Source organism: Stenella coeruleoalba, assembly GCF_951394435.1.
Source record: "Stenella coeruleoalba genome assembly, chromosome: 1".
NCBI lineage: Eukaryota > Metazoa > Chordata > Mammalia > Artiodactyla > Delphinidae > Stenella > Stenella coeruleoalba.
In genome coordinates, this window is record NC_137169.1 from 7,953,725 (window position 1) to 7,980,017 (window position 26,293).

General features: G+C 43.2%; 1 protein-coding gene and 1 pseudogene across 3 annotated transcripts in view; one reads left to right on the plus strand and one right to left on the minus strand.

The window, feature by feature from the left end:
* The window catches only part of PEX14 (peroxisomal biogenesis factor 14), a 137,332-nt gene that overhangs the window by 2,941 nt on the left and 108,098 nt on the right, over positions 1-26,293 (plus strand). Inside the window, exon 2 of one of the 2 annotated variants that reach the window (XM_079905439.1) lies at positions 14,339-14,386. The exons of the other annotated variant lie outside the window; for it this stretch is intronic. Within the exon in view, the coding sequence (XP_079761565.1) occupies positions 14,339-14,386 (48 nt within the window). The remainder of the gene's footprint in view (positions 1-14,338; positions 14,387-26,293) is intronic. 2 annotated transcript variants of the gene reach the window in all.
* On the minus strand, positions 7,362-8,290 carry LOC307196732 (large ribosomal subunit protein eL32-like; annotated as a pseudogene). The gene has a single exon. The product of its transcript is annotated as a large ribosomal subunit protein eL32-like (transcript).

Below are 26,293 nucleotides of genomic sequence, written 5' to 3' on the forward strand. Positions count from 1 at the left end.
CTTTTAGATTTCAGCGATATACTTTCTTTTTCATAATGGTATAGTCTTTTTAGGCTGTCTTCAAAACAGTCTGTTGGAATTGCATTTATTGCTTATCCTGTTTACTCCACATTACTCGGTTTTGTATGGTTAATCTCTTATCAAAGTCCCTTCTAGTCTGTACATGTTATGGCCCATAGGAATGGGAAATGTCATCCCTATTTTTGTACTTTCCCATCAGTTTTTCTGTCTTTAGTGAAGGGCAGAAGCATGGTTCAATCTGATTGTTTAATGGTTGTTGAATATTGAGAATTATTATGGAACATAGATTTCTAATCTGTTCAGGTTCACTGGATATAATAAATTTTGGACTGAGAAAACACAGAGGCAGGGAAGGGAGAAGAGTACAGCAAAGATGTTACGGAGTGGAAGAGCATGGCCTTGTATCCTGACAGACTTTGCTTTGAACTCCGGCACTCACTTACTATTGGACTTGTCACTCTACCTCTCTGAACCTCAGTTTTCTTCTCTGTAAAATGGGAGTAATAATAATCCCATTTGAGGGTTGACTGAAGCCAAAGATGTTAAGAGTGTGTGGTGCATATTAAGTGCTCAGTGAATGTTGGTTTCCTTCTCCAAGTTTCTGTATGCAGTTTTGGAAGATTATTGAACTCTTGAATAACAGTAGTTCAAACAAGACATTTTTCCCCTCACTCTTTATTTTGAAAAGTTTCCAACTTATAGGAAAGTTGAAAGAATAATACAGAGAACTCCTGTAAAACTCCCATAAAAACTTCACCAATATACACTGTTTACATTTTGCTGAATTAGCTTTATCTCAGTCTCTTTATGTATATTTTTGAAGGATTTGATAGTAAGTTACAGACATCATGATATTTCATCCTAGAATACTTCATCTTGTCTCTCGTAAGAGTAAGGTTATTCTCCTACATAACCATAATACCATTATCACACAAGAAGTTTGGTATTGATGAAATATTATTTACAAATACCACATTCAAAATTCTCCAATTTAAAAAAACAATCAGGATCCAATGAAGAAATAGGGAGTGCATTGATTTGTCTCTTTAGTATGCTTTAATTTAGAACGACTCCCTAGCCTTTAAAATTTTTTAAAAACTTTTTACTGCTGTTTAACATACACCCAGAAAGTACACCAATTATGTGTCCAGCTTGGTGAATTTTCACGGAGTGAGCACACACTTGTGTAACCAGTACTCAGATCAAGAAATCAAGCGTTACTGGGACCTCAGAAGCCTCCTTGGCGTCCCTCCCATTACTAGCCAATCCCCCAAAGCTGCCCCTATCCTAACTTAAAATCCATAGATTAATAGCTTTTTGAGTGACCAAGTCTTTGTGGCCAAAAGCTTTACTGTGGAATTCCAATAGATGTGTTGTGGTCAGTTTTGACAAATGTATATACCTGTGTAACCACCACCACAATCAACATCAAAACAATTCCCATATTCCTGAATGTTCCCTTACCTTGCTTCCCAGTAAATCCTAGCCTTTGGCCTCAGGAAATCTGAACTTCTTTTTATCACTATAGATTATATTTGTCTCTCCTAGGATTACATACGAATGTATTCATAATGTAAATATTCTTTTGTGTCTCACTTTTGCTCATAATAATGTTTGTGAAATTTATATTGTATGTCTCAGTAATTCATTACTTTTTATTAGTGGGTAGTATTCCATTGTATAGCTATACCACAGTTTGTTGATCTGTTCACCACTTGATGGATCTGGATTATATTAATTACCTATTGCATAACAGTGTTATTATAAATTTAGCAGCTTAACGCAGTACATGTTTATTGTCTCACAGTTTCTGTGGGTCAGGAGTCAGGACACAGTTCAGCTGAGTCTCACAAGGCAGCAGTCAAGGTGTCTGCCTGGGCTGTGATCTCATCGGAGTCCTGACTGGGGAAGGATCTGCTTCCTAGCTCATGTGGTTATTGACAGCATTTAGTTCCTTATGGACTTCAGACTGAGGACCTCTCTTTGTGACTGGCTGTCACCCAGGACCTGCCCTCAGTTTCTTGCCACATGGGTCTTCCCAGGATGGCCACTTGTTTCCTCAAAGGCAAGTGGACATTACAGTCTTAGATATTGTAACCACATGCATGTAATTACATGCATTCTGTCACTGTTACTGTACTCTGTTGGCCAGAAGCAAGTCATAGTTCCTGCCCACACTCAAGGGGACAACACAAGGGCATGAATACCAGGAAGTGGGGATCATGGCAGTCACATTAGAGTCTTTCCCCCACATGATTGGTTCTAGTTTGGGGCTACTATAAATATTCAAGTGTGTTTGTGAATACATATGTTTTCATTTTTCTTGGTAAATACCTATGAGTGTATTTACTGGGTCACATGCTAAGTGTATGTTTAGTTCTATAATAAATTGCTTACGTGTTTTGCAAAGTTGTACTATTTTTCATTCCACCAGCAGTGTATGAGCATTCCAGTTGCCCCACGTCCATATCAACCCTTGGTATTGTCTGTCTGTTTTAGTGAGTATGTAGTGGTATTTCACTGTGCTTTTAATTTGCATTTCTGTGTTGACAAATAACATTAAGCAGCTCTTTTCATGTGCTTATTGGTAAAGGCTGAGGTTAATTTTTTTTTTTCCCCATATGGATATCAGTTGTTCCAGCATCACTTGTTGAACAGATTACCCTTTCTCCATTGAATTATCTTGCCATCTTTGTCAAAAATAAAAAAAATTGTATATAATAGGTTAATTTCTGGACTCTCTTCTGTTCCATTTATCTATGTTTCTCCTAATGTGAAGGAAATACAGTTGACTCTTGAACAACAGGAGTTTGAACTGCCTGGGTCCACTTATACTTGGATTTCTTTTTCAACAAATACATATTACAGTACTACACAATTCATGGTTGGTTGAATCCATAGATATGGAGGGCTAACTGTAAAGTTACATGTGGATTTTTGACTGTGCGGAGGGTCAGCCCCCGTAACCACTGTGTTGTTCAAGGGTCAATCGTACTATCTTGAATGCTGTAGCTTTATAGTAAATCTTGAAATCAGGTAGTGTAAAGTGTTCTGACCTTATTCTTTTTCAGAATTGTTCTAGCTTTGGTCCATTGCATCTCTATATAAATTTTAGAATCAGTTTATCAGTTCTTACAAAAAAGCTTGCTGGGATTTTTACTGGGATTGTGTGGAATCTATAGATCAGTTTCGGGGAGAATTGACATCTTAACAGTATTGATCCTCTAATTCCGTAAAATGATATATGTCTCCATTTAGGTTTTTTTTTTTTTTTTTGTGGTATGCGGGCCTCTCACTGTTGTGGCCTCTCCCGTTGCGGAGCACAGGCTCCGACGCGCAGGCTCAGCAGCCATGGCTCACGGGCCTAGCCTCTCCGTGGCGTGTGGGATCCTCCCGGACCGGGGCACGAACCCGTGTCCCCTGCATCGGCAGGTGGACTCTCGACCACTGCGCCACCAGGGAAGCCCCTCCATTTAGGTCTTTGATTTTCCTTACTAGTATTTTATAGTTTAAAGCGTGTAGGTCATGTACACATTCTGTTAAATTTCTCTCTAAATATTTCATTTTTTTTGTATTTAATGTTTAAATTTCATTTTTAATTGTTCAGTGTTAGTGTATAGAAATAAAATTGAGTTTGTGTGTTGGCCTTATATCTGCAGCCTTGTTAAGCTCATTTGTAATTCTAATAGTTTTTTGGGTAGATTCCTTGTTTCTCTGTAGATGATTATGTCATCTGCAAGTAAAGACAGCTTTACTTCTTGCTTTCCAATTTGTATGCCCTTTTTTTTCTTGCTTTATTGCACTGTGCAGGACTTTTAGTACAATGTTAAAAGAAATATTGGGAGTAGACATTCTTGCCTTATTCCTGATCTTAGGGAAAATGCACTCAATCTTTCATATTTAAATATGATGTTAGCTATAGGTTTTTCAATTTCTAAATTTTAAAAATTTTTTATTTTTGGCTGTGTTGGGTCTTCATTGCTGTGCATGGGCTTTATCTAGCTGTGGTGAGCTGGGGCTACTCTTTGTTGCGGTGCACAGGCTTCTCATTGCAGTGGCTTCTCTTGTTGTGGAGCACGGACTCTTCTAGGTGCACGGCATTCAGTAGCAGCATGTGGGCTCAGTAGTTGTGGTGCGCGGGCTCTAGAGCTCAGGCTCAGTAGCTGTGGCGCACGGGCTTAGTTGCTCCGCGGCATGTTGGCCTTTGCCAGACCAGGGATCAAACCCATGTCCCCTGCGTTGGCAGGCGGATTCTTAACCACTTCACCACCAGGAAAGTCCCAACCATAGGTTTTTTTGAAGGTCCCCTTTATTTTTACTTTGCTTAGTTTTTTTTTAATCATATGTGTTTTGAATGTTGTCAGGTGCTCTTTTTGCTGTCTGTCGAGTTGATTCTATTGTTTTCCTCCTTTATTCTGTTAATATGTGAGTTACGTTGATTGATTTTTCAAATGTTAAACCACCCTTGCATTTGTTGGATAAATTCCACTTGGTCATGATATATTACCCTTTTTATTGATATATAATGCTGGATTTGATTTGGCAATATTTTGTTAAGGATTTTCACATTTATGTTTATGAGCGATATTGATTTATAGTTTGTGTGTGTGAAATCTATGTCTAGTTTTGTTGTCAAGGTAATGCTGGCCTATCAGAATGAATTGGGAATTTTTACCTTTTTTTTGGCTGTGCCACGCATCTTACAGGATCTCGGTTCCCAGACCGGGGATTGAACCCGGGCCACGGCAGTGAAAGCCCGGAATCCTAGCCACTAGGCCACCAGGGAGCCCCCACCCCCCGACCTTTTTTTTCTATTATACTTTCTGAAATAGTTTATTATAAGACAGCTATTATTATTTTCTTAAATGTTTGATAGAATTCACCAGTGAAGCCACCTGGGCCTAGAGTTTTCTTTTAAAATTTTAGTTGTAAACTTAATTTCTTTTTATTATTTATTTATTTATTTTGGCTGCACCAGGTCTTAGTTGCGGCATGTGGACTTCTTAGTTGCGGCATGCATGCAGGATCTAGTTCCCCGGCCAGGAATTGAACCTGGGCCCCCTTCATTGGGAGCATGGAGTCATACTCACTGGATCTCCAGGGAAGTCCCTTAATTTCTTTTTAAATTAAGTATTTTAAAATTATGTTTTAAATTATTAATTATGTATTTTAAAAACAGATATAAGGCTATTAAGCTTTTCTGTTTTTTTCCTAGGGTCAGCTTTGGCATATTGTGTCTCAAGGAATTTGCAGTCATTTGCAGTTGTCAAATTTGTTTGTAAGGTTTTTCATAATATTCCCTTATCTTTTTAAAAAAATTATTTATTTATTTATCTTATGGCTGTGTTGGGTCTTCGTTGCTGCACGTGGGCTTTCTCTCTAGTTGCAGCAAGCAGGGGCTACTCTTTGTTGCAGTGCGTGGGCTTCTCATTGTGGTGGCTTTTCTTTGTTGCAGGCTCTAGGTGTGCGAGCTTCAGTAGTTGAGGCACATGGGCTCAGTAGTGGCTCACGGGCTCTAGAGTGCAGGCTCAGTAGTTGTGGCACACAGGCTTAGTTGCTCCGTGGCATGTGGGATGTTCCTGGTCCAGGACTTGAACCTGTGTCCCCTGCATTGGCAGGCAGATTCTTAACCACTGCGCCACCAGGGAAGTCCCTCCCTTATCTTTTAAATGTATATAAAATACGCAGAGATTTCGCCTTTTTCATTCCTAATGTTGGAAATTAATGTCTGTTTTAATTGATCAGTCTGCATACAGATTTATCAATTTTAGTGTTCTTCAGAACACCAGTTTTTATTTCATTGATTTTCCTCTGTTGTTTTAAATTTTATTTCTTACTGTTTACTTTGGGTTTCATTTGTTCTATTTTTCTAGCTTCTTTTCTAAAGTCACTAACTAAAACTGTAAACTTCCTTCTAAGCACGGCTTTTGCTGCATTCCACAAATTTAGATGTGTTGTGTTTTCATTGTCATTCAGTTCAGAATATTTTCTTACTTCCCCTGTAATTTCTTCTTTGACCCATAGATTATTTAGAAGTCTGTTTAATTTCCAGACATTTGAAATTTTTCCGTATTTTTTTCTGTGATTTCTAGTTTAATCCCATTGTGATCAGAGAACATTTTCTATATGATTTCAAGTCTTGTAAATTTATTTTATGGTCTGTCTTGATGAATTTTCCTTATGAACTTGAAAATACATTTTACCGTTGAACAATATAGATTTGAACTGTGCAGGTCCACTTAAAAGCTTCTTTAATAAATACATTCTTCATTACTACACTATTTGCAGTTGGTTGAGTCTGTGGATGGGGAACCTTGGATATGGAGGGTCAACTGTAAAGTTATATGTGGATTTTTGACTGTGTGTGGGTCGCTCCCCCTCACTCCCTTGTTCAGGGGTCAACTGTAATGTATATTTTGCTGCTGTTGGGTGAAGTGTTCTGGGAATGTTATTAGGCCATGTTGGTTGATAGTATTATTTAGGTCTTCTATATCCTTACTGACTTTTTGATTAAGGTGAGAAGATTATTTAAATCCCCAACTATAACTATGGATTTGTCTTTTTATCTTTTAAATTCGGTCTGATTTACTTTATGTGTTTTGAAACTATTATGTGTGCATACTTATACAGGATTATTATGTCTTCTTGACTGACTCCTTTATTTTGGAAATGTCCTTGTTTATCATTGGTAATATCTTTTAGTTTGAAGTTGCCTGAGATTAATATTGCCACTACAGCTTTCTTATGATTAGTGTTTGCATGGTATATCATTTTCCATCCTTTGGCCTTTTAGCTATGTGTGTCTTTTTCTTTAAAATGGGTTTCTTGTCGGCAATATATAGCTCCATCTTTTACTTCTTTTTTTTTTTTTTTTTTTTGCAGTATGCGGGCCTCTCACTGTTGTGGCCTCTCCCATTGTGGAGAGGCTCTGGACTCCCATTGTGGAGAGGCTCTCCCACAGGCTCTGGACGCGCAGGCTCAGCGGCCATGGCTCACAGGCCTAGTTGCTCCGCAGCATGCGGGATCCTCCCAGACTGGGGCACGAACCCGTGTCCCCTGCATTGGCAGGCGGACTCTCAACCACTGTGCCACCAGGGAGGCCCTATAGCTCCATCTTGAATTTTCTCCCCACCCAGTCTGACAATCTCTGCCTTTTAATTGGAGCGTTTTAACATTTCTTGTGGTACAAGTATACTGTTGGCAAATTCTAGCTTTTTTTTTCCTTTTGAAAAAATCTTTAATTTGTATTCATTTTTGAAAGATATTTTCATTGGATATAGAATTCTAGGTTGACAGTCATGTTGTATCTCCCCCCCTTCCCCCCCACCCTCTGTGGGCATTTTAAAGATACTATTTTTTTTTAAATCTCAGATGGCTGAGTTTTTATGTTTTTGTTTTTTCTTTTTCCAACACAAACACAATGTGCACATGACCTGTCTATTCATTTTCTTTGCTGTGCAGCCTGGCATTGGGATTGGCGACTCTGATGGCCAGCGGGGCTGCTCTTTCCGCAGTGGCTTTGAGTTCTTGGAGTAATCTCAGCACAGTAAGATTTGTTTCACATCAGCAGCCCTTCAAGCTCCTTGAAGTTGTGGACCAGGAACTTCCGGAAGCCACTGGGCAGCAAGAGCTTTGTTTTCCCGTTGCTCCCATAACCAATGTTGGGCATCAGGATCTGGCCCTTGAATTTCCTGCGCACAGTGCCTCTGGATTTCTGCCAGTTCCGCTTAATTTTGACATATCGGTCTGACTGGTGTGGGTTGAACTTCTTGGTCTTTTTGACAATCTTGAGCTTCACGAGAGGTTTGAGGGCAGCCGTGGTGGCTGCCACCTCTGTAGGCAGGCCAAGGAAGAGCTGAAGATACTGTTCCATTGTATTTTTTTTGGCTTGCACAGTTGCTGTTCAGAAGTCTGAAGTCATTCTTAATTTTGATTAATTTTTTTCTGGCTACTTAAAGGATTTTCCCCTTTTCATGAACTTTGAGCACGTGATTATGGTGCACCTTAGTCACTTTTGTGTTTGTTCTGCTTGGAGTGTGTTGAGCTTCTTTGTGAGTTTGTAGTTTTCATCAAACTTGGAAATCTTTCAGCCATTATTTCTTCAAATATTTTTCTTTTTTTGGTCTTCTTTCCCCCTCTCTGTCCTTCATTTTGCTCAGTTTCTATGTTTTCAAGTGCACTTTTTTTTCCTGCAGTATCTAACCTATTGTCATTACCATTCAGTGAAATTTTTATTTCAGACATGTTTTTTCATCTCTGGAAGTTCTATTTTCTTTTTATACCTCACATTTCTCTCCTTACTATGATCATGTTTTCCTTTAAATTCTTTTTTATTTATTGAGGTTTACTCGACATACCACATTATGTTAATTTCAGGTGTACAACATGATTTGATATTTGTATTTTTTAAATGAGTTAAATTCTTGAATAAAGTTATGGCACTGTCTTAATGCTCTTGTTTGCTAATTATTCTAATTTTTCTTACTATTATAGGTCACAGTTTCCTGCTTCTTGACACATGTTGAGATTTTTGATTAGGTGCTGGGTGCTGTGAATTTTACATCATTGAGGGTCTGGATTGCGATCTTACTTGAAAGAGTGTTGAGTTTTGTTCTGGTGGGTGATTAAGTTACTTTTGGTTCATTCTGATTCTTTCAAGTCCTGATCTAGGGTCGTTTTTATCCTAGGGGTGATCTGACACACACCCCCCGCCCCCCACCAAGATGTGGCCCTTCCAGGTCTCTACTGAATGCCCTGATCGAGCAGGGAGAATGCTCCACTCTGGTGGTTGGGACTTGTGAGACCTATGAGGGTTCTGGGAACTGTTCAGCTTGCAGCTTCTTCATCAGTCTTTTTTCAGTCTCGTGGAGTGTCATTCTATGCATGTACACATTTTAATATTCAGTACAGACTTAAGGAAACCTCTGTGCAGATTTCTGGAGCTCCCTTTCTGCAAAGCTCCCTCCTCTCTGGAACTCTGTCCTGCACCTTTCAGCTGACTTAGCCTCCCTGAACTCCAGTCTGTTTCCTCAATCTGTTGCTGTGATCTGCTGGGATTCCCCCCTCCCACCACTGCCCCTGCCCTGGGTCCTTGGTCTGAAATGTGCAGAAATCTGTCAGAAGCCAGGGTGGTCTTAGGACTCCTATCATTTGTTTCTGTTCTGTCAGGAATCAAAGTCCTGTATTGCCTGCTGTCCAGTGTCTACAAACAGTGGTGTCATTTATTTTGTTTAGTTTTCTAGTTGTTTACAGTGGGAGGGTAAACCTGGTCCCTATTACTTCATCATAGGGCAGACTCTATTGGTTCATTTTGAGCAGAAGAATGATATAACTTTCATGATCCTCATCTCATCCTGAATGTGGGGTGTTGGTATTATTCCCATTCCCGTGGATGAGGAACTGTGGTTCAGAGAGGTTGACCAGTATACCCACAGCCCCTCAGTTATTAATGCCAAAGGTCATGCACTTGCTACTATACCAGTGCCTCTCCAACAACATTTGTTGAATTGAATCTTATTCTTCCCAGCAAAGAACTATAGGCCATATCTTGCCTAGGACATACCCAGAGCTACACAGTCGCTGGCAGGTATAGGATGAGCGCTCCTACAACTGAGTGTTTTTCTGGTTGCTCAGATCTGAGCTGTGTGCAGTTGACCTTTGCTGTGCATCAAGGTCAGCACGTGGGCACACCTCCTGGCTGGGGAAGGTCAGTGCCTGGACAGCAGGAGTGAGAGCGCCTTTTGTCTCTACCAAACTGACACATTTCTCTCCCTGCCACTGTGGCCTTTTTTGGTTTGCCTGTTTATTTTTTAAAGCATTTTGATGCTTTTTCTCCCTGCCTGCTCTCTGCATTCCAGCCTCTGAGGATCCTGACTGTGGATCCTCAGCTGGTGATTTCTAAACCTTACTATTACTATTATTATTTTTAAAACCATAAACCACCCTGTCAAGAGTTTTCAGGATTAAGTTGGAATTTAATTTGTAGGGATTTGTTTCAGGCTGGAAAATAGACTTGACCACTTAAAAGGGGGTCAATGTAGGGGCAGGTGTTTGAGAAGTATTGGACTTTCACAAAAGCTGGCCTGATGAGACTCATGGACCTGTGTGAGCTTAGTTCAGCTTCTGACAAGCAGTTGTCCGCTCAGACCTTTGCCCTCTTTTTTTTTTTTTTTTTTTTTTTTTTTTTTTTTTGCGGTACTCGGGCCTCTCACTGTTGTGGCCTCTCCCATTGCGGAGCACAGGCTCCGGACGTGCAGGCTCAGCGGCCATGGCTCACGGGCCCAGCCGCTCTGCGACATGTGGGATCTTCCCGAACCGGGGCACGAACCCGTGTCCCTTGCATCGGCAGGCGGACTCTCAACCACTGCGCCACCAGGGAAGCCCCCTTTGCCCTCTTTTGAAGCAGCATCATGTAAAAGATGGGAGTCTGTCTTCCTCCTCCTCATGAGGAAGCGGAATGGTCAGGATTCTCCCAGGGGTCCTGTTGGTGTTTGCATGGAATAGTTCTTCATGGTGTCCATTGCAGGACATTTAGCCTCCCAAGCCTCTGCCCTCTAAATGCTGATGGGACTCCCTGCTCCCTGGTCACTGTGACAGCCAGAAACACCTCTACACATTTTTAAATGCCCTTGTGGGGGTGATTATATCCCAGGGTTGAGAACCGTTGGGTCATGACATTGCTTTGAGAGTGGCCAGATTTGTGGTTTGTTGTAGGTGAAATGTTCCAGGGAAAGGCACTGCTATGGTCCTTTGCTTGCTTCATTTTGGCTTATGTATATAAAGTGGTTCCTTTGGTTTAATTTTTTTAATTAAAAAAATTAATTAAGCCCATACTTATTGAGTACAAGTGACATTCTAAGTGCTAAAGATCTGCCTTCACTAAGGTGGTAAAGTGCCTGCCTTCAAGGAACTTAAAGGATAGACAGATAATAAACTAGTTATATAATGAAGAATTTCAGATGGTATTATCAAGGATATCAACGTGCAGAGCAGTAAAGAGGAATGAAGGCTGTCTTGGTCATGAAGAAATAGTTTTCTAAAGGACACAGACAGGAGATCGGGATGGTCCATTTTAGATTACAGGTATTTCAACGCGAGCTGGCGAATCATCTAGAATGTAATCATATTGGGCAATTCCCAGATTGGCGAGAAGTCCACTGAGTTCACTAGTAAGGTCTAACCGACCTCGGACAGTACCGTGAGTTGGAATACGGGTGTGGAAATGCTTGTTCCTTTCTAAGCAGCCTCCGAGATTGAGTTTGGAAGTTGGGCTTTGGTGTGCTGAGACCCCAGAAGCCTCTGTGAAGCTGAGGTTTGAAGAATTTGGAGAGTGTTGCTGTTTAAATTCCTTGGTGGGGATATGCACACACATGTGTGCTTCTTATACGCCTTGAATATCCCTGGAAGAATATATAAGGAGCCAGCATCAGTGCTGTGTCCCCAAGGAAGAGGAGGCTGTTGGGATGAAAGGGAAGCTTCCTTTTAAATTTTTTTAGTATTTAATTTTTTAAAGCAGAATATATTTACATGGCTCACAGTTTAGAAAGGTACAGAAGGGTATACAATGAAAGAGACTTACTTGGTACTGTATATTGCTTAAAGTTTTTCCTCTGGCAAACATTAGCTATTCAGGGGATGAACTAATTTTAAGGGAAGTTCCTTGGAGATAATGCCTCAGTGATTAGTTGTATCTCAGGAAGAAAGTTTTGGTTTAATCAGAATCAGGCTTCCTAAATATTAAAGCTGTTTGTGTTAGTTTGTTTCATCTAGTCAAATAACCTACATTATTATTTATGGGGTAGTATTAAGGTTGTTGCTTAATAAAATGTAGTCTAAACAAAACTCGATTATTTTGATTAAGTAGAAGGGCTCAAATCATCTTGGTACCAGTTACTACCTGAGTCATCATGGGCAAGTTATTTAACCTCCCTTGCCTCAGTTTCCTCATCAGCAATAATTTCATACATTTATTATGAGAAAGAAATGAAGAAGGAGCTAAATAAATGTTAGCACTTAGTATTTACCAAATGGAGTGAAGGAAGCCCTCAGGAAGGTAATGAACTTTATATAACCCATTCAAACCAAATCTGTTCTGCTCTTTATTGACCATTCATTCATTCAGCAAATATCTATGGAAGGCCTAATCTGTGCCTGATACTGTCCTAGGCCCCAGGGATACAGTGACGAGCAAACACAGACAGTTTCTGCCCATGTGGAGTTTATAGTCTGGCGAGGGACACAAACATCAATCGGATATCACACACTTAAAGTTGCAGTTCTGCCCAGCCCTTGAAGGAGAGGTATACGGTGTGAGTGTATATTAGGGAGATTTGATCGTGTCATGGCTGTCAGAGAAGGAATGCTTCCCCAAAGAAGTGACTTAACTGAAATTTGAAGGATGAATCAGATTGTCAGAGGGAAGGGAGGGAATACCTGGCATAAAGTCCCACTGACAGAGGAAGCAAAGGCCAGTATGTCTGTTCTGTGCAGAGCTGGGGTTCGTGGTGCCACGCAGACCTAATATGTAGTCAGAGGAGACGCGTGGCCAAGCTGGGAGGGCTTTTCTGTATTAGCGTTGTTGATGTTTACTGGGGCGGGTTGGTGGATGAGATCAGATTATCGTTTTGAAGCGATAGTCTGTTTGCTGTGTGGAAAATGAATTAGAAGAGAGCCAGCGTGGATGTGCGTGAGCTGATTAGAAGGCTATTGCAGTGGTCCAGGCAGGAGATTTTGGAAGCTTGGACCTAAGTGATGACAGAAGAAATGGAGAGAAGTGGATGATTGATTCCATGGATATTTAGGAAGGCGTATTGGCAGGACTTGCTCTGGCAAGTGAGGGGAAGAGCTGTCAGGGATGGCCTTTTGGATTCTAGTTTGCGTATTTTGGTGGAAGGTTGTGACATTCACCCACACAGGGAACAGTGGAAGCGTACAAATATGGCGGAGGGAGAGGATTATGAATCTGTTATGGGATTTTGTTAAGTCCAAGAGGAGGCAGGAAGGCAGTTGGGTGTAGAACTCAGAGGTGTCTGGGCTAGAGATCTGAACGCATGAGCTTACTGATGCCTGGAGCCTTAGGAGGGAGGGACAGTGGGGGAGGGAGGAAAGGAAAGCATGCTCAGGTTCTCTGAGACTTTCTAGTTAGTTTCATGCTGGCTGACCTTCTTGTCCTGGCAGAAGAAAGGGCTCTTGAGACAGGACCTTGAATGAGGAGATAGAGTCCTTTGAGCAGAGTCCTTGTCACTGGGCCCTGTGCCCGCTGTGTGGTAGCAATTGGGCATGAGGAAATCTTTGGGGACCCTCTGTGGACTGGACTTTCTCCTCTTCCACCTTCTATCCTTTTTCCCAGGAGGCTTGGCACTTGCCATCTGACTAGCTGGGAGGAGTTTGGAGGCTGGCTCCTGAGACCCACAGATTAGCTCATTTGTCTGGATATTATCTGTAGATAATTGGAAATTGGTTTGAACATCAGTAACGGTAAACTAATCATAACTCTCTCAGGCTGCTTGTTTCCTTCTTTTGGAGATTTGTAGATTTCCTCCCAGTCTGTCTGTCTCTGTCTCTCTCTCTCCCTTTCTCTGAATTTTGGCCAGATCAGCCAAGGGTTGAAGGTAAGTGTGAGGGTGAGGGGAGAGATCCAGAGAAGGAAACAGACTAGGGCCAGGTGAGTGGGCCACATGCTGCCTGGCTGTGGGTTGCTCTGCTTATCTGTCAGCTTGTCACTAGCTTATTTACAAAACGGATTTAAACTCGGCTTTCTTTACTACTGGGGATTGGTATCCTTAGTGACAGGTGATAAATAGGAACCAGTGTCCATAGTTTGCTGCTTCCTTGGCTCCAAATAGATGCCCAGAGAAAATGCTGAGCGTGGGCAACTGGGGCCCCCTTGTGGCTGAATTTGGTTCTCCACTTTTGCTCTGCTCTCGCTGGTCAGTGGCGGGGGAGACACGGCAAAAGGGAAGTTTGGCTTTCACTTAAAGGCTTTTGTGGACTTCTCCTACTGCTGCGGATTTTGTGATGGTCCCCAGCCCCTGCTGCTCAGCTGCCAGGGCCCTCCTAAGCTAAATGCAGCCTTCTTGAGGTGCCGTGACAGTAAACCCAGAAACAGTCTCTTCGTGTTCACTGGCAAATTCAGGCTCTTCTTCGGGCTGCTTCTTACAGGTAACCCACCACAGAACACTCTGCGGTATGGAAAACTGGTGAGAAATATGAGAAGTAGTTGTTTGTGTGTGTTGCTCGAGAATGGCACACCTTAGGTTTTTTTGATGTCCATTGGGTGGCACTGCGATCTTACTTTTGTTTTTATTTTTCTTTGCAGCCAAGCTCTAATCCAGGAAGTGAAAATGTGGCGCCTCGAGAGCCGCTGGTAAGAAGCCATGATATATAGTATAATTTTCTAATAATTAAAATACTGAGTTTCAAGAAACCTTATGCTCCTATAGTTTTGCATCAGTAGTGCCGCTTTAGGAGTAGGTGCTCTGTGGAGACAGCCCGCAAGTGATCTCTAACTTCTGATTCCTCTTCTGGCACTCAGGGATTAGCGAGATCTCCCCTTAGTAAAGCCTGGTCTTTTCTGGAATGGAAAGCATCTGCCCCAGGTGTGGTGAGGCACCATTTTACTTGTTTGAATCAGTGGTAATTAGTGGGATGCCTGAAACCTTTGGAGGCTGAGCTGGAGCGAGGTTGCTGGGCCTGACCAAGTAGCTGCTTGATTGTCTGAAATAGCCATTCTGCTCCTCAGGGTGAGGGCACTTCAGGTGGCCTTTGAAGAACAGGTAAGGGAGAGAGTTCCATTTTTGCCTGGTCAGTAATTTGGTTTGTGATACTCATTTCCAACATTATCTGCTTATACTATTTTTTTTTTCTGTACGCGGGCCTCTCACTGTTGTGGCCTCTCCCGTTGCGGAGCACAGGCTCCAGATGCGCAGGCTCAGTGGCCATGGCTCATGGGCCCAGCCGCTCCGCGGCATGTGGGATCTTCCCGGACTGGGGCACGAACCCGTGTCCCCTGCATCGGCAGGTGGACTCTCAACCACTGCGCCACCAGGGATGCCCTCTTTTTACATTTTAATCTACGGATTTAACTACTGATCACCAGAAGAGTGGCTGGACCATCTTTTGGGGCGTGATTGTATAAACTTCTGGGCATTCTTTCAAGCAATGAGCCCTGGGCAATCGGCAGCCTCACTGATTTCTGGGTACTTGGAGCGCTGCAGCCCCTTGGCTCTGCTAGTGTTTCTGTGCACTGGTCTTTTCCTGCTGTACTCTGCATCTGCTTGTTGGTTGGTTGTATTTTTATTTCTTTCTTTTCTGGGAGGCCCCGAGCAGTCTTCAAACCCTAGTAGCCTGCGATCGTCCAGAGTTCAGATTCATTCTCTCAAGGCCAGCTCTACAATTACCTTATATTTAATTAATATTTTTTCCCCTCTTTACGTACTTGCTGCATAATTGCTCAGAGGAAAGAAAACACATAGCAGCAATTTATATATATATATAAAAACAATAATTAAAAAAAAACCCCGAAATAAACTCCCATCTCATTTGGGTTGATCCTATGAGTTGTGTAATTAGGGCCCTATTAAAAGGTAGACCCTTTCTCCTTCCCCTCTTTTTTTTTTATTAATTTTTTTATATTAAACTCCCACAGTCTCTCAGTCATGCCCTTATTGCTTTTGGTCAGCCGTTTGCAGCAGCCTGATTAAATGAGGGCACCAGCCGAGCTGTATGGTCTTGTGTGAGCTACTTCTGCCTCTTGGGAGTGGCAGTGGGAGGGTGCCAGGCAGAGAAGCCTCCGAGGGCTAGTGACGGCTTGCGTAGTATGTCGGGGGTAGAGGATGAGCTGCTGTGAACCGGCAGCAGGCTGGAGAGAGTCATAGGGTGCCAGAGAAGTGATGGGATGGGAGCGCCCACCCACAGAAAGCCCTGAGGCATTCAGCCCAAGTCACACCTTCCCAGGGGAGATTCCTCAGGCCGTGTGTGTTAGCTGTCTCCTGGGTGCTCAGGAACAGACAATGGAAGAATAAAGCTAAGCCTTCTTCCCAAGTAATTTATATATCTCATTTGGGGAAGAAAATGCATTTGTTACATGTGAAACAATTAGCAAACAGCACAAGGCTGTATATAATTTTAGCAAACAGTACAAAATTGTATATAATTTGGTGCAGAATTGCCTGGCTGGGAGTATAAGAGAGCCCTCATTATTCAGAGAAGGAAGAGTTCTCTGGGGGTCGGGGGTGCTTAGGGATGGTTTTTGTGAAACTTGAAGCCAGGTCTGGAGGAATAGGATAGTCCAGTGTTGAGGGAGCACCATGCTCAGTTATTTTTGGTTTTGTTTTTAACTGAGTGGGGTGCATATTTTCCACAAAATTCCTTAATGGAAGCTGCCTGTTCTCTACACTAAAAAGGCTAAGCATGGGATGCTGAAGGCAAATAATCTTGTTCTTTGTTTTCAGAACTAGATGAGCACTTTGGAAGAATTTTTCCCTTTATTAAAAAAGTGAGTTACAACAAAAGAGGCTCTATTGACTAGTCAGTACAGTGCAAGTTTCATTGTTCGGTGGATGTATTTGGGTGTCTGCATCATTGTTTTGCTCTATTTGCTAGGGAAGGAGGGCCTGATTTTCATATCTGTCCTCTCTGGGCTATAAAAACTGGCTTGTGATTTTGAGTTGATAAGTATGGTCTTGTGGTCTCTAACTGACACATTTGTGTTCATAGCCATCCCCTGGTCTTGATTCCAGCCGCATAGGGACACTGCACGTACCTTCTCTTACCCCTTCAATCCTCCTCCGCTCCCAAAAGAACCAACCCAGCAACTCTGGCCACATTAGTGGGATAATTGCTCTATAATGTCATGATGTCCTCAGGGCTGGTGATTGGTAAACAGACTCATTTTGATAAATTCTGTAAACTCCCAGTTGAAATTCTCTGATTGTTAAATGACAAAACTCTTTGCCAGAGTTAAAACGGCTGATTACTTTTTCTTTATACTTTGTTCTCTGAACTTTGCCTCCCAGGGCAAGCTCCAGAGTACTGACCTCTAGCTTCTCCCAGACCTGTTCAGAACCTTCTGTCAGTTTCCCACAGACCCATGATTTCTCATCACCTGTGTGGGCATGTGCTCGGGCCGTCACAGAGGTTCTGGGTCGGTCCCTGCACTGCTCCGCCAGGATCAAGTCCTGCCTAGTCAATAGATCTGTAAGAATGGGTGGACAGTTGTCTGCGTGGAGTAACTCGGTTCCTCTCTTGCTTGGATAGAGAAACAGGGGTTAAGTAATGTCTTGAGAGTCCTTCTAGTCATGTGAGTTTAGGGTATTTGAAGCAGCAATAAATATGCTCCCTTGTTTCAGTACAACAAGCTCCTCAATATTCAGCAATTCTGTTGCTTACCTACTTTATACAACACTTATGAATTTGGGCTAAACTAGAATTTCAGCGTTTTGCTCTTTGACACCAACTTCTTTCTAATGGATGAATCTTCTCTTCCTCTAACCTGTAGGTATAGGTTTTGGTTTTTGTTTGTTTTTTGTTTCTATCCTTTTCCCAGCATCCCTCTACCAAAATAATCCCAAACTACAATTAATGTACCTTTATAAATGATGATGGTAATTCTACTTTATCACATTCCCTAGGATTAATATTTTTAGTATGCTGAATTCTTTTTTTTTTTAAAACATTGCGTTCCCATGGCTTATGTATTCTATAACTGGAAGTTTGTTCCTTTTGACCATTTTCACCCATTCCCCCCACCCTCCCCTGAGTACCATTTTTTTTTTTTTTTTTTGCGGTACGCGGGCCTCTCACTGTTGTGACCTCTCCCGTTGCGGAGCACAGGCTCCGGACGCTCAGGCTCAGTGGCCATGGCTCACGGGCCCAGCCGCTCCGCGGCATGTGGGATCTTCCCAGACCGGGGCACGAACCTGTGTACCATGCATCGGCAGGCGGACTCTCAACCACTGCGCCACCGGAAGCCCCGTTTTTTTTTTTTTTTAATTTTTTAGGTTTCACATATCTGAAGTACGGAAGTATCATGTATCCTCAGGTTTCTCCCTGAGGCTAAGACAGAACCTTGAGGGGGGAGGGGGCGGTTCTGCATCACGTGTTTGATCTCCACCCTTCTGGGGAGCTCATCCACCTTATGCCTGGAACACCGAAGGTTTCCTCTTTGGTTTTTAAGTCAGTTAACCAGAGGCTGGTAATCAAAAGGCCGTTAATATCTTGATGAATTCAGGGAGCTAGTTTGTGAGCTTCTCTTTAAGAGAGCCGTGGCTGGTTGCCTGTCTCCTGGAGACCTCTCACACGTACTTCTGGCACAGTCTCCCCTATATTTGTATCTTTTGTGGTTCAAGTATTGATACTTGGGTATACTTGTTGGTGGGCTCACTGTGGATAGGTGATTCTTATGTTTTTCCCCACCAAAACATTTCTGAAGAATGACATTCCCACGCTCAATGCATTTCTTTGTGTATATACTCATGTACATATGTGTGTATGTGTATATCCAGAACATGTAACACACATATATTTATTTTACAAAATTCAAAGCACTTGGTGGGGAAATAAAATTGATTTTAATAGTGTATTCATGAAAGTGTTTTACAAGCACAGGGATAATAAAACTAGCCACTTAGAGATTTCAGGAAATTGTCATTTTTCCAGGAAGAATAAATAAATATGGCAAATCTAAAGTATTAAGCATTATTATTTAAAGGGTCTGTAGTGGTTGATTTCTGTGGGTGTAGCAGAGTTAGGTTTGCTGAAGTGAACTGTAATCTCCACCTCTTGTTTCCCACTCAGGGTCTGCCTAGAAGCAGTGACTGGGGGTGATATTATAGGGATAATCCTAAATATGCTCTATTTATTTATTTGTAAAAAGTGAATCATCTGCAGATTTGGTACTTATGGTACCAAAGGCAGGAGGCACCCCTCATGGCTGCTGTGAGAAACTTGGAACCTAAATCGAGTGTCAGCAGCCAGAGGGTGGGGCTTGTGGTGCTCCTCCGTTGGGATGCTGCTGTGGGCTGGAGGCCTGGGCACCTAGGTAGGAGGAAATGCTGACTTTCCTCCTTCCCCACTCTCCTCTCATCACCTGTGGAAAACGCTGCTCTTTTAACATTGGCACCCCTTGTCGGGAGGGTGCCTGAGATTCCCGCCTGTCCTGCAGATGGGGGGAGGAAACTGGAGAGAACTAAATGCTGAAATGGATGAACTTGAGAAAAGCCTCATTCCGTCTCTGGGTGGCTTCTCTGTAGTCTCTAGGCTACTTACTGATTTTGAAATTACTGCCTCTTCCTACTCTGTCCTTCCTATTACAGACTGAGAAGGTTTGTTGAGTAGACGAGGCTGTGGCCTTTCAGTTCTTTCCTCCTTCAGGTAAATGAAGAGGTTGTTTTTTCAGTTTTAAGGTGTCCTTTTACAAATAATTATTAGATGAATCTGAACTCTTAGGAGTAATAATTAGAGAAATGGAATTTGAGATTGTTATTCAGCTTTGTTTATGTTTTGGGTTTCTGGCTTTTGTGGTAATACTTTATACTTGCTGTAGTTTCTGTAATCAGAGGCCCTGACTATTGGATAACTGAACAGTGTCCTCATTCTGGAGTGGGAACCAGGGAGGTGAGCGCTCAAGTGCCTTTTTTCAGAGCCACAGTGATCAGGGGAGTTGGGTTTTTCATCTTGTCACCAGCCTCTTTGAGAAGAGGTTTCGTTTTCTTCCTTTCGTCCTGGAGACACAGTCTCAGAGTTCTACCCAGGCGTTGGCTGGGCATGGGATGTATAGAGCTCTTATTTGGGCAGGGTGACCTTCTGAAAATGTTTTCTGTTGTTTTAAATCAGTCATTATCTTATTTGAAAGAATTTTTACTCAAAAGCTGCTTTTAAAGTGTGACCTAAAGGTGGGTATTCCATGTGGCAAACTCAGCAAATCCCTTACGAGCCCCCAGTTTGTGAAGCACTGAATGTCATACTTAGGGCAGCCGTATGCCCTCTGCTTTTGAGGGTAATTTCAATTTAAAATATTTTAGCCCATTGTCAAACCATGCAGACCAATTTGGGTTTGAAAAATCCCCTCTTGTAGTTAACCCCACTCTACGCTGAGAAGCTGCGGGAAGATAAAGTGGTGCTTTGGAGAAGGACGTGATTGCGGCCCTCCCTCCTTCCCTCCCAGCTCTCCTTTCTTTTATGGTTTGTAGTTATAACCAAGATTTATGCCTGTTGCTCCACAAATCTTCTCTCTGCCATTATGAGTTTGTCTGCACAGTCTAGAGATGGGGCCGACGCTGAGTGATGCTTGCAGTAAATCTGCGTGGGGTGCTCCCTGACACCGAGGCCGACAGGAGCCGTCTCCTGGCCCCCCTGGATGGGGCTAGATTGCCCCTGTCAGGGAGAAGATGTGCTGCCGCTTTTGTGGCCTCTTGCCTTTGGTGGCCCTGGTGGCCCCGGTCTCCTGCTTGTGCTCACAAGAGTCTGCGGAGTGGTGCCCTGGGGTAGCACCAAGAGGCCTTTCTCTGTGTGTCCACTGTGGTCCAGTCAGGCCATGGCAAGAGCATCTTCAGGCGCAGGGCTGCCTTCTCCAGCTTGGAGGGGAGGAGCTGCTGATAGAATCAGGCACACAAGTTGATCATACGTATATACATGGTTTAGTTTTTCCACAGTTTGCTGAAAATGGGTTTTGATGGAGAAGTGGGAGAGTAAACAGCATTCATTAAACATCGTTTTTTTTCCCTTTCCTCATACCTTCTGTTTGCTGTATCCTTTTCTTTGACTCATATCAGATCTCTTGTGAAATGAAGTGGCAGCACCAATAAATACATATTTTTGAGAAAGTGTCAAGAGCTTTCATTAGAAACTGCTTCACTGTCATGGTGCCGGGTGCTCTTGACTGGGCAGCTCCTGGCTGGTCACATCCACACCCACACCCCTTCTGCGACCAGGAGGACGTCAGCTTGTCTTGAACCCGTGGGCCAGTTGATTTGTTAGCGAATTAGGCAATTTTGTTAAATATGCTATAAACAGGGGAAATATAATGTGAGCAGAGTGATCTATAAATGTTGTAAACATAAATGTAAAAAGAGGGTTCTGTGAAAACTAAGCTGAATGTTTTGGTAAATGCAAACTGCTAAAAAGATTGCTGTCTTTTTAGGTGTGAGTGGGGAAGATCCTAACAATCTAGAAGTATTCTGTACTTCAGTTTGCTTTGCTAATGTCTTTTAAGGGCTCGCTTTGCTTTAGAAATTGTGAAGGGTGTGTTACGGGTGAAGTTTATGCAAGAAAGACGTCTGGGAACTCCGGCGTGTGGGTCCCACACTCAAAGAGAAGGTCTTGGCTCTACATCAAAAGATTAGCAAATGACCGCAGGTTTGTTTATAGGTTTTAAGTTAATGTGAAACGTTTAAGGTATGTAGATAAGACCCCATTTTTAATGATTCCCTGCTTTAACTGATTTTTCAGTTAACTGACCAATTGCTAGCTCTGATCACATAGGTCAGGAGGACTTCTGCCATATAATGTGCTGGCCTCCGTGCTGGTTTCCTTATTTTTGTTATCTTGTTTCATCCCAGCAAACCGGCGAGGATCACTCTTCCTCAGTTTACAGTGAGGAAACAAGCCCAGGGCAGTCAGGTTCCCACAGCTAGTCAGCGGCAGGGCTGGGATGTATAAACCCTAACGCCCGCACTGCTGAGCTCTTCTCTCCGTCAGACTTGAGCAGGGTGGGAGGGCAGGCAGGGGCAGCGTGCCCGCCTCGCAGAGCACAGAAGTCTGGGAGAGGGCTTTGGCTTGTTCAGGTGCTGCCTGGTGAGCCTGTGCTTCCTCTGAAGCCTCTGCCTTCATGCGCACTGGCTGGTTGGAGTCTTTTGTATGCATCTTAGCTGTTGAAAAGGCACCTATTAATTTATCAGAGGTGATGTGGGCCTCCTCGTGCTTGGAGGAGGTTTCTGCACCCATGTACCTCACTAATGACAGGCTACGGGATGGAGGCGAGATAATAGGATCTTTCATCTCTGTCTGTGGAGCAAGGTGCTGTGTCCCTGGTAGCTTCTAGGGGGCAGCAGCCGCTTATCGTTCCCTCTCCTGCTGGCAGAGGGAAGGGTCCACAATTGAGCGCTCCGCTTTTGACTCCACATAAGAAACCACAGTGTTCAGGATCTTCCGTCTCTGCTTTCTCTGCCCCCTCAGATAAATCCTTTATCTCTGTCCCCATCAACATCCACAGATCCTTCACTGTCAGAATTAAGGCGGCAAAAGTCACTTGCTTTGAAGATAGGAGAATGTCTTCAGGAGAGTAAAATCTTGTCACATCTTACTTGTTGCCATTGATAACCCACTCTAATACTGTTTGGATGTTTTGAAACTTTCCCCTGTGGACACGGGCCTTTATTCTGTTGGGAACACCACTGTCATGTGGTTGATCATCTGTCCTTCCTGTCAGCATGTGCCTTAACCTTCCCTACCCCCACTCCCAAGCCGGGCTTATGGAGGTTTCTCTTCAATTCTAAATGACTCATTTCATAAGCACATTAAGGAGGAAACTCTGGATTTGCCAATCCTTTTAGCCTTTGGGGCCCAAGATGCATATGGCCAGCTTGTGCCTTGCTGAAGTGAACGAATGACTACCCCCATCCCAGAAGCGCATATTTCACCGTGGCCCTGACTGTCAGGTCTTCTTCCAGTTGTGTGGCTGAAGCAGGGGACAGAAAGGAGGAGGGCTGGTTGCCGGCAGAACCGGAGTTTTGCAGTACACACGGAGAAGCAAATTGGCCGCGACGTTTCAGCCCTGTGAGGTTTATCTAGGACTAGCTGAGACTTCTCAGTCCTGACTCCACGTGGGAGGAGCTGGTGACCAGTGCTCCCAGGCTCTGCCTTCTTGCAGGCTTTCATCCGAGGACCCTGAGGACCCCGGCATGCTAGGGAAGGGTGGGAGCTTCCATCCCGGCTCCGAGAGTGGCTTTCCTCAGAGACAAAGGCACGCCTCCTAACCTCACCTCTCCAGCTTGCTCTCTGTCGTCTCTCTGAAAAATGGCACTTAATAGAATCTGCTAATGAACAGAAGAAATAACTAGAAATAGTGGCAGATCATTTGACAGCAAAGTGGTTTATAACTTCTGTTTATCAAACGATGATGATTATCATTATTGTTATTTCTATTGGATTTTTGAAGAATTCAGCCTGGTCTCCAGAGCCCCATTTATATAAGACACTTTATTTCTTCCTTTGTACTGTCTAGGAATAACTTTATTCCAGTGAAATCCAGGTCTGTGGTTCCGCACCCCTCCCCAGCCCCTCCCTGCTCCATTTTTCTCCCTTCCTCTCTGCTCAGCTTCCATTTACCTCAGCGGGCTCCGGCTGGTGGGGTATCCCCTGCTGACCAGACCGGCAGAGCTAATACCGGTTGGAGGAACGCTGCAGCGTTTGTTTTTGCAGTTCCTGGATTTGGTTTAATGTACAATTGATTTTTTTAATGTATTTAATCATTTTTTTCTTACCTCATAAGGATTAACCCGCACAAACCTCATTTTATCCTAACTGTGGCTTTGGGAGGAAGGAAGAAGAAAATTGAGTTTCTCTAGCTTATTTTATTCTTTCACTTTTTATTTTCTGAATGGCTTTTCCTGCCAAAGCAGCTCAGTAAAATACGATGTATTTTAGTGGCCATTACTTACTCATTACTAACTGGTCTCTCCTGCTTCCCTTTGTCTGTGAACTAAATACAGGGGGTCTAACGATAATTGGTAGCTCTATCACAGACTCGCCAATTATAGATCAACAGGGAAAACAGCCCAGTGATGGTTTGTGGTTGGCACTGGCTGCCTACCCAGCAAACTCGAGTTATCATTCTGCATCTGCCCCTGGGCTTGACCAGATTGGTCCTTTCCTAACTTTGTACCTTGGCTTCCCTAATTGCATCACACGGTCTCCCTGATGTACAGATTTCAACTTCATTTTATCCCTACATGTGGTTTTCACGTCCACCTTGTCCTTTCTTAGTTCCTGCCTCTTTGTCATGTCTACACAGTATTAACGGGGAGAGGTTTTGTTTCTGTTTTCTTTGCGGCTCCCTGGTGCCTAGAATGGTTAGGTGACAGGCTACAGATAAGATTCTCTTGAAACCAGCGGTTTTCTGTATAGTTTCGTCTGCCAAGTCCAAGTAAAGGCAAGTCTTTGTGGGTGCCCAGTTCAGTCCCCTTTTTGAGCGTTTATCTGATTTGTATTCCAGCTTATCCACTTTGCTCTGGCACAGGACGGGGAAAAGTTACGTCTCACTGTTAGGCTGCCAAACTCTTGTGTAGGGCTGCTAGGTGCTAAAGTGGCAAAGGAGTCCCTGTGCCGTATGGCCACATTTCCAAGCAGAATACATTTTTCGTTTGTTTGTTTCCTGGGTATTTCGCACCTAGGCCCCTTGCTGAACCCTGTATGCAGTGGGCACACATCCTTATCCCTCAGCTCCTAGCAGGAAGTAGGCACTCAGCACATGCTTGTGGCGTGTGTGTGTGTCTCTGCGTGCGTGCGTGCGTGCATGCCCGCGCGCGCTCACTTATGTAGATGGTGATGGTGAGCCAAGGGGCTGGAGTGCCCAGTTGCTGCCCGCTGGGAACTTAGGGTGCAGCATTCCCACTGGTACGCAGATGTTTAGTGTACCATTGCCACGTAGGCAACATAAAGCGGGCATTTTATGAAAGGGAACATCAGAGGAAACATTATGGCTGAGACCTTTATAGCCTTTCCATTATTATGGTTTAAATCTTGACAGTCTTTATTCACAGGGACACTGAGACCAGCAAAGACAGTGCTCACTCCCACCTCCCCGTTCTCTCTCTCCACATCCTGTTCTGTAGCTGTGATAGGCATCGTTAAGTGTGCAGGCAGCAGTGCTGCTTTGTAGTTTGTCTAGAAACAGCCCCTTTTGACTCAGAAGTTGGAAACCAGATGACTCACCATTCTGTTTGTTTTATTGCAACTGTCATTTCATAAAATGCCCTGAAACCTTTAAACTGTAAATGCCAAAGTAAGGTTTTCGTCTTTCTGTTTTTATTTTGTTACCTCTTCTGTTATCTGTGATCTTTTCTTTCATGTCTCTCTTTTCTCCTTCCCGTTCATAATTATTTTCCCTTTCATTTGTCTCTCTTTCTCCCTCTTTCTCCCCTGCACACCCCCCACACTCCGCCCACTGCTTTGATGATGATCGTGACGGCATCTGTAGTTGAAGTGGAGTCTCTGCTAACATCGTGATGAGTTCTCTCCAGGTTTACTGCCATCAGATTGAGAGTCTACGCCCCCCCAGTTTCTGTGTGTGGTTTAGAAATGGAAACATCCACGTACATTGAATTTTATAAAGTACTCACTGGCTTCAGCTCTAGAAGCTAATGCCATGTCAAATCGTAACAGGAACTCACTTTTTGTGATACTGCATTTTGCAAAATCGTGGGTCTCCCCACGTATCCATTTCCTCCCTTGAATGGGTACCAGGACCACAGTGTGACTAAGCTTGCTAGGCTTTCCTAGGACGGCCTATAGGGTTCCTACACAGAATGTTGATTGCCAGGAGAGGGCCTTGATCTTATTAACCTTTTTCTCTCCTAAGATGGCATTTACCTGGAATTCCTGAAGTAAAAGAGAGCATTCTCACGGCTTAGGTGGGGTGTCAGGATCTAAATTTTTAAGGACTTGAGCTCTCAAACTAGGACTTGTCGGATCTTTCTTCCTGCAGTTTCTGACACTGTGGCACTTGACTGAGTCACCTGATTGATGACATGAACATCATTGGGTGATAAACACCTGGCCAGGGAAACAGGGACCCTCTGTGGGTTTACTCAAAAGGATGGCAGACAGATTGTGGAATTTTAATGAAGGTGGGGTGGGTCCCTGATGTTCATCTGCTTTGGAGCATAACCAAATCCCAGCATTAACTTCAGGAGTATTTGTGGGAAACCTGCACTGGTGTCAGTGGTCATATTCCACATTTATCAAATTCATAAATCTTACTGAACTAATTTTAGAAGTAGCTAGTTATAATGAAAAAGAACAATTACTTCAGATGCACAGGAGCCTCTCTTAAATGTTCCTTGTTTTTCTTTTTCTTTTTTTAAAGGCCTTTGGTCTAGTTGGGCCTTCAGAGTGAGCCATCCTCTGAATTCTGTTGCAGGAAAACTTCTTTCCTATATGTCTCTAAGGAAGGAGAGTATTTTCTATGCTGTGAATGGGGGAAAATATGATATCATTACAGTATTTAATAAATTTGATGGCTGTGAGTTTTAAACATGAGTTCTGTTAATCTGCA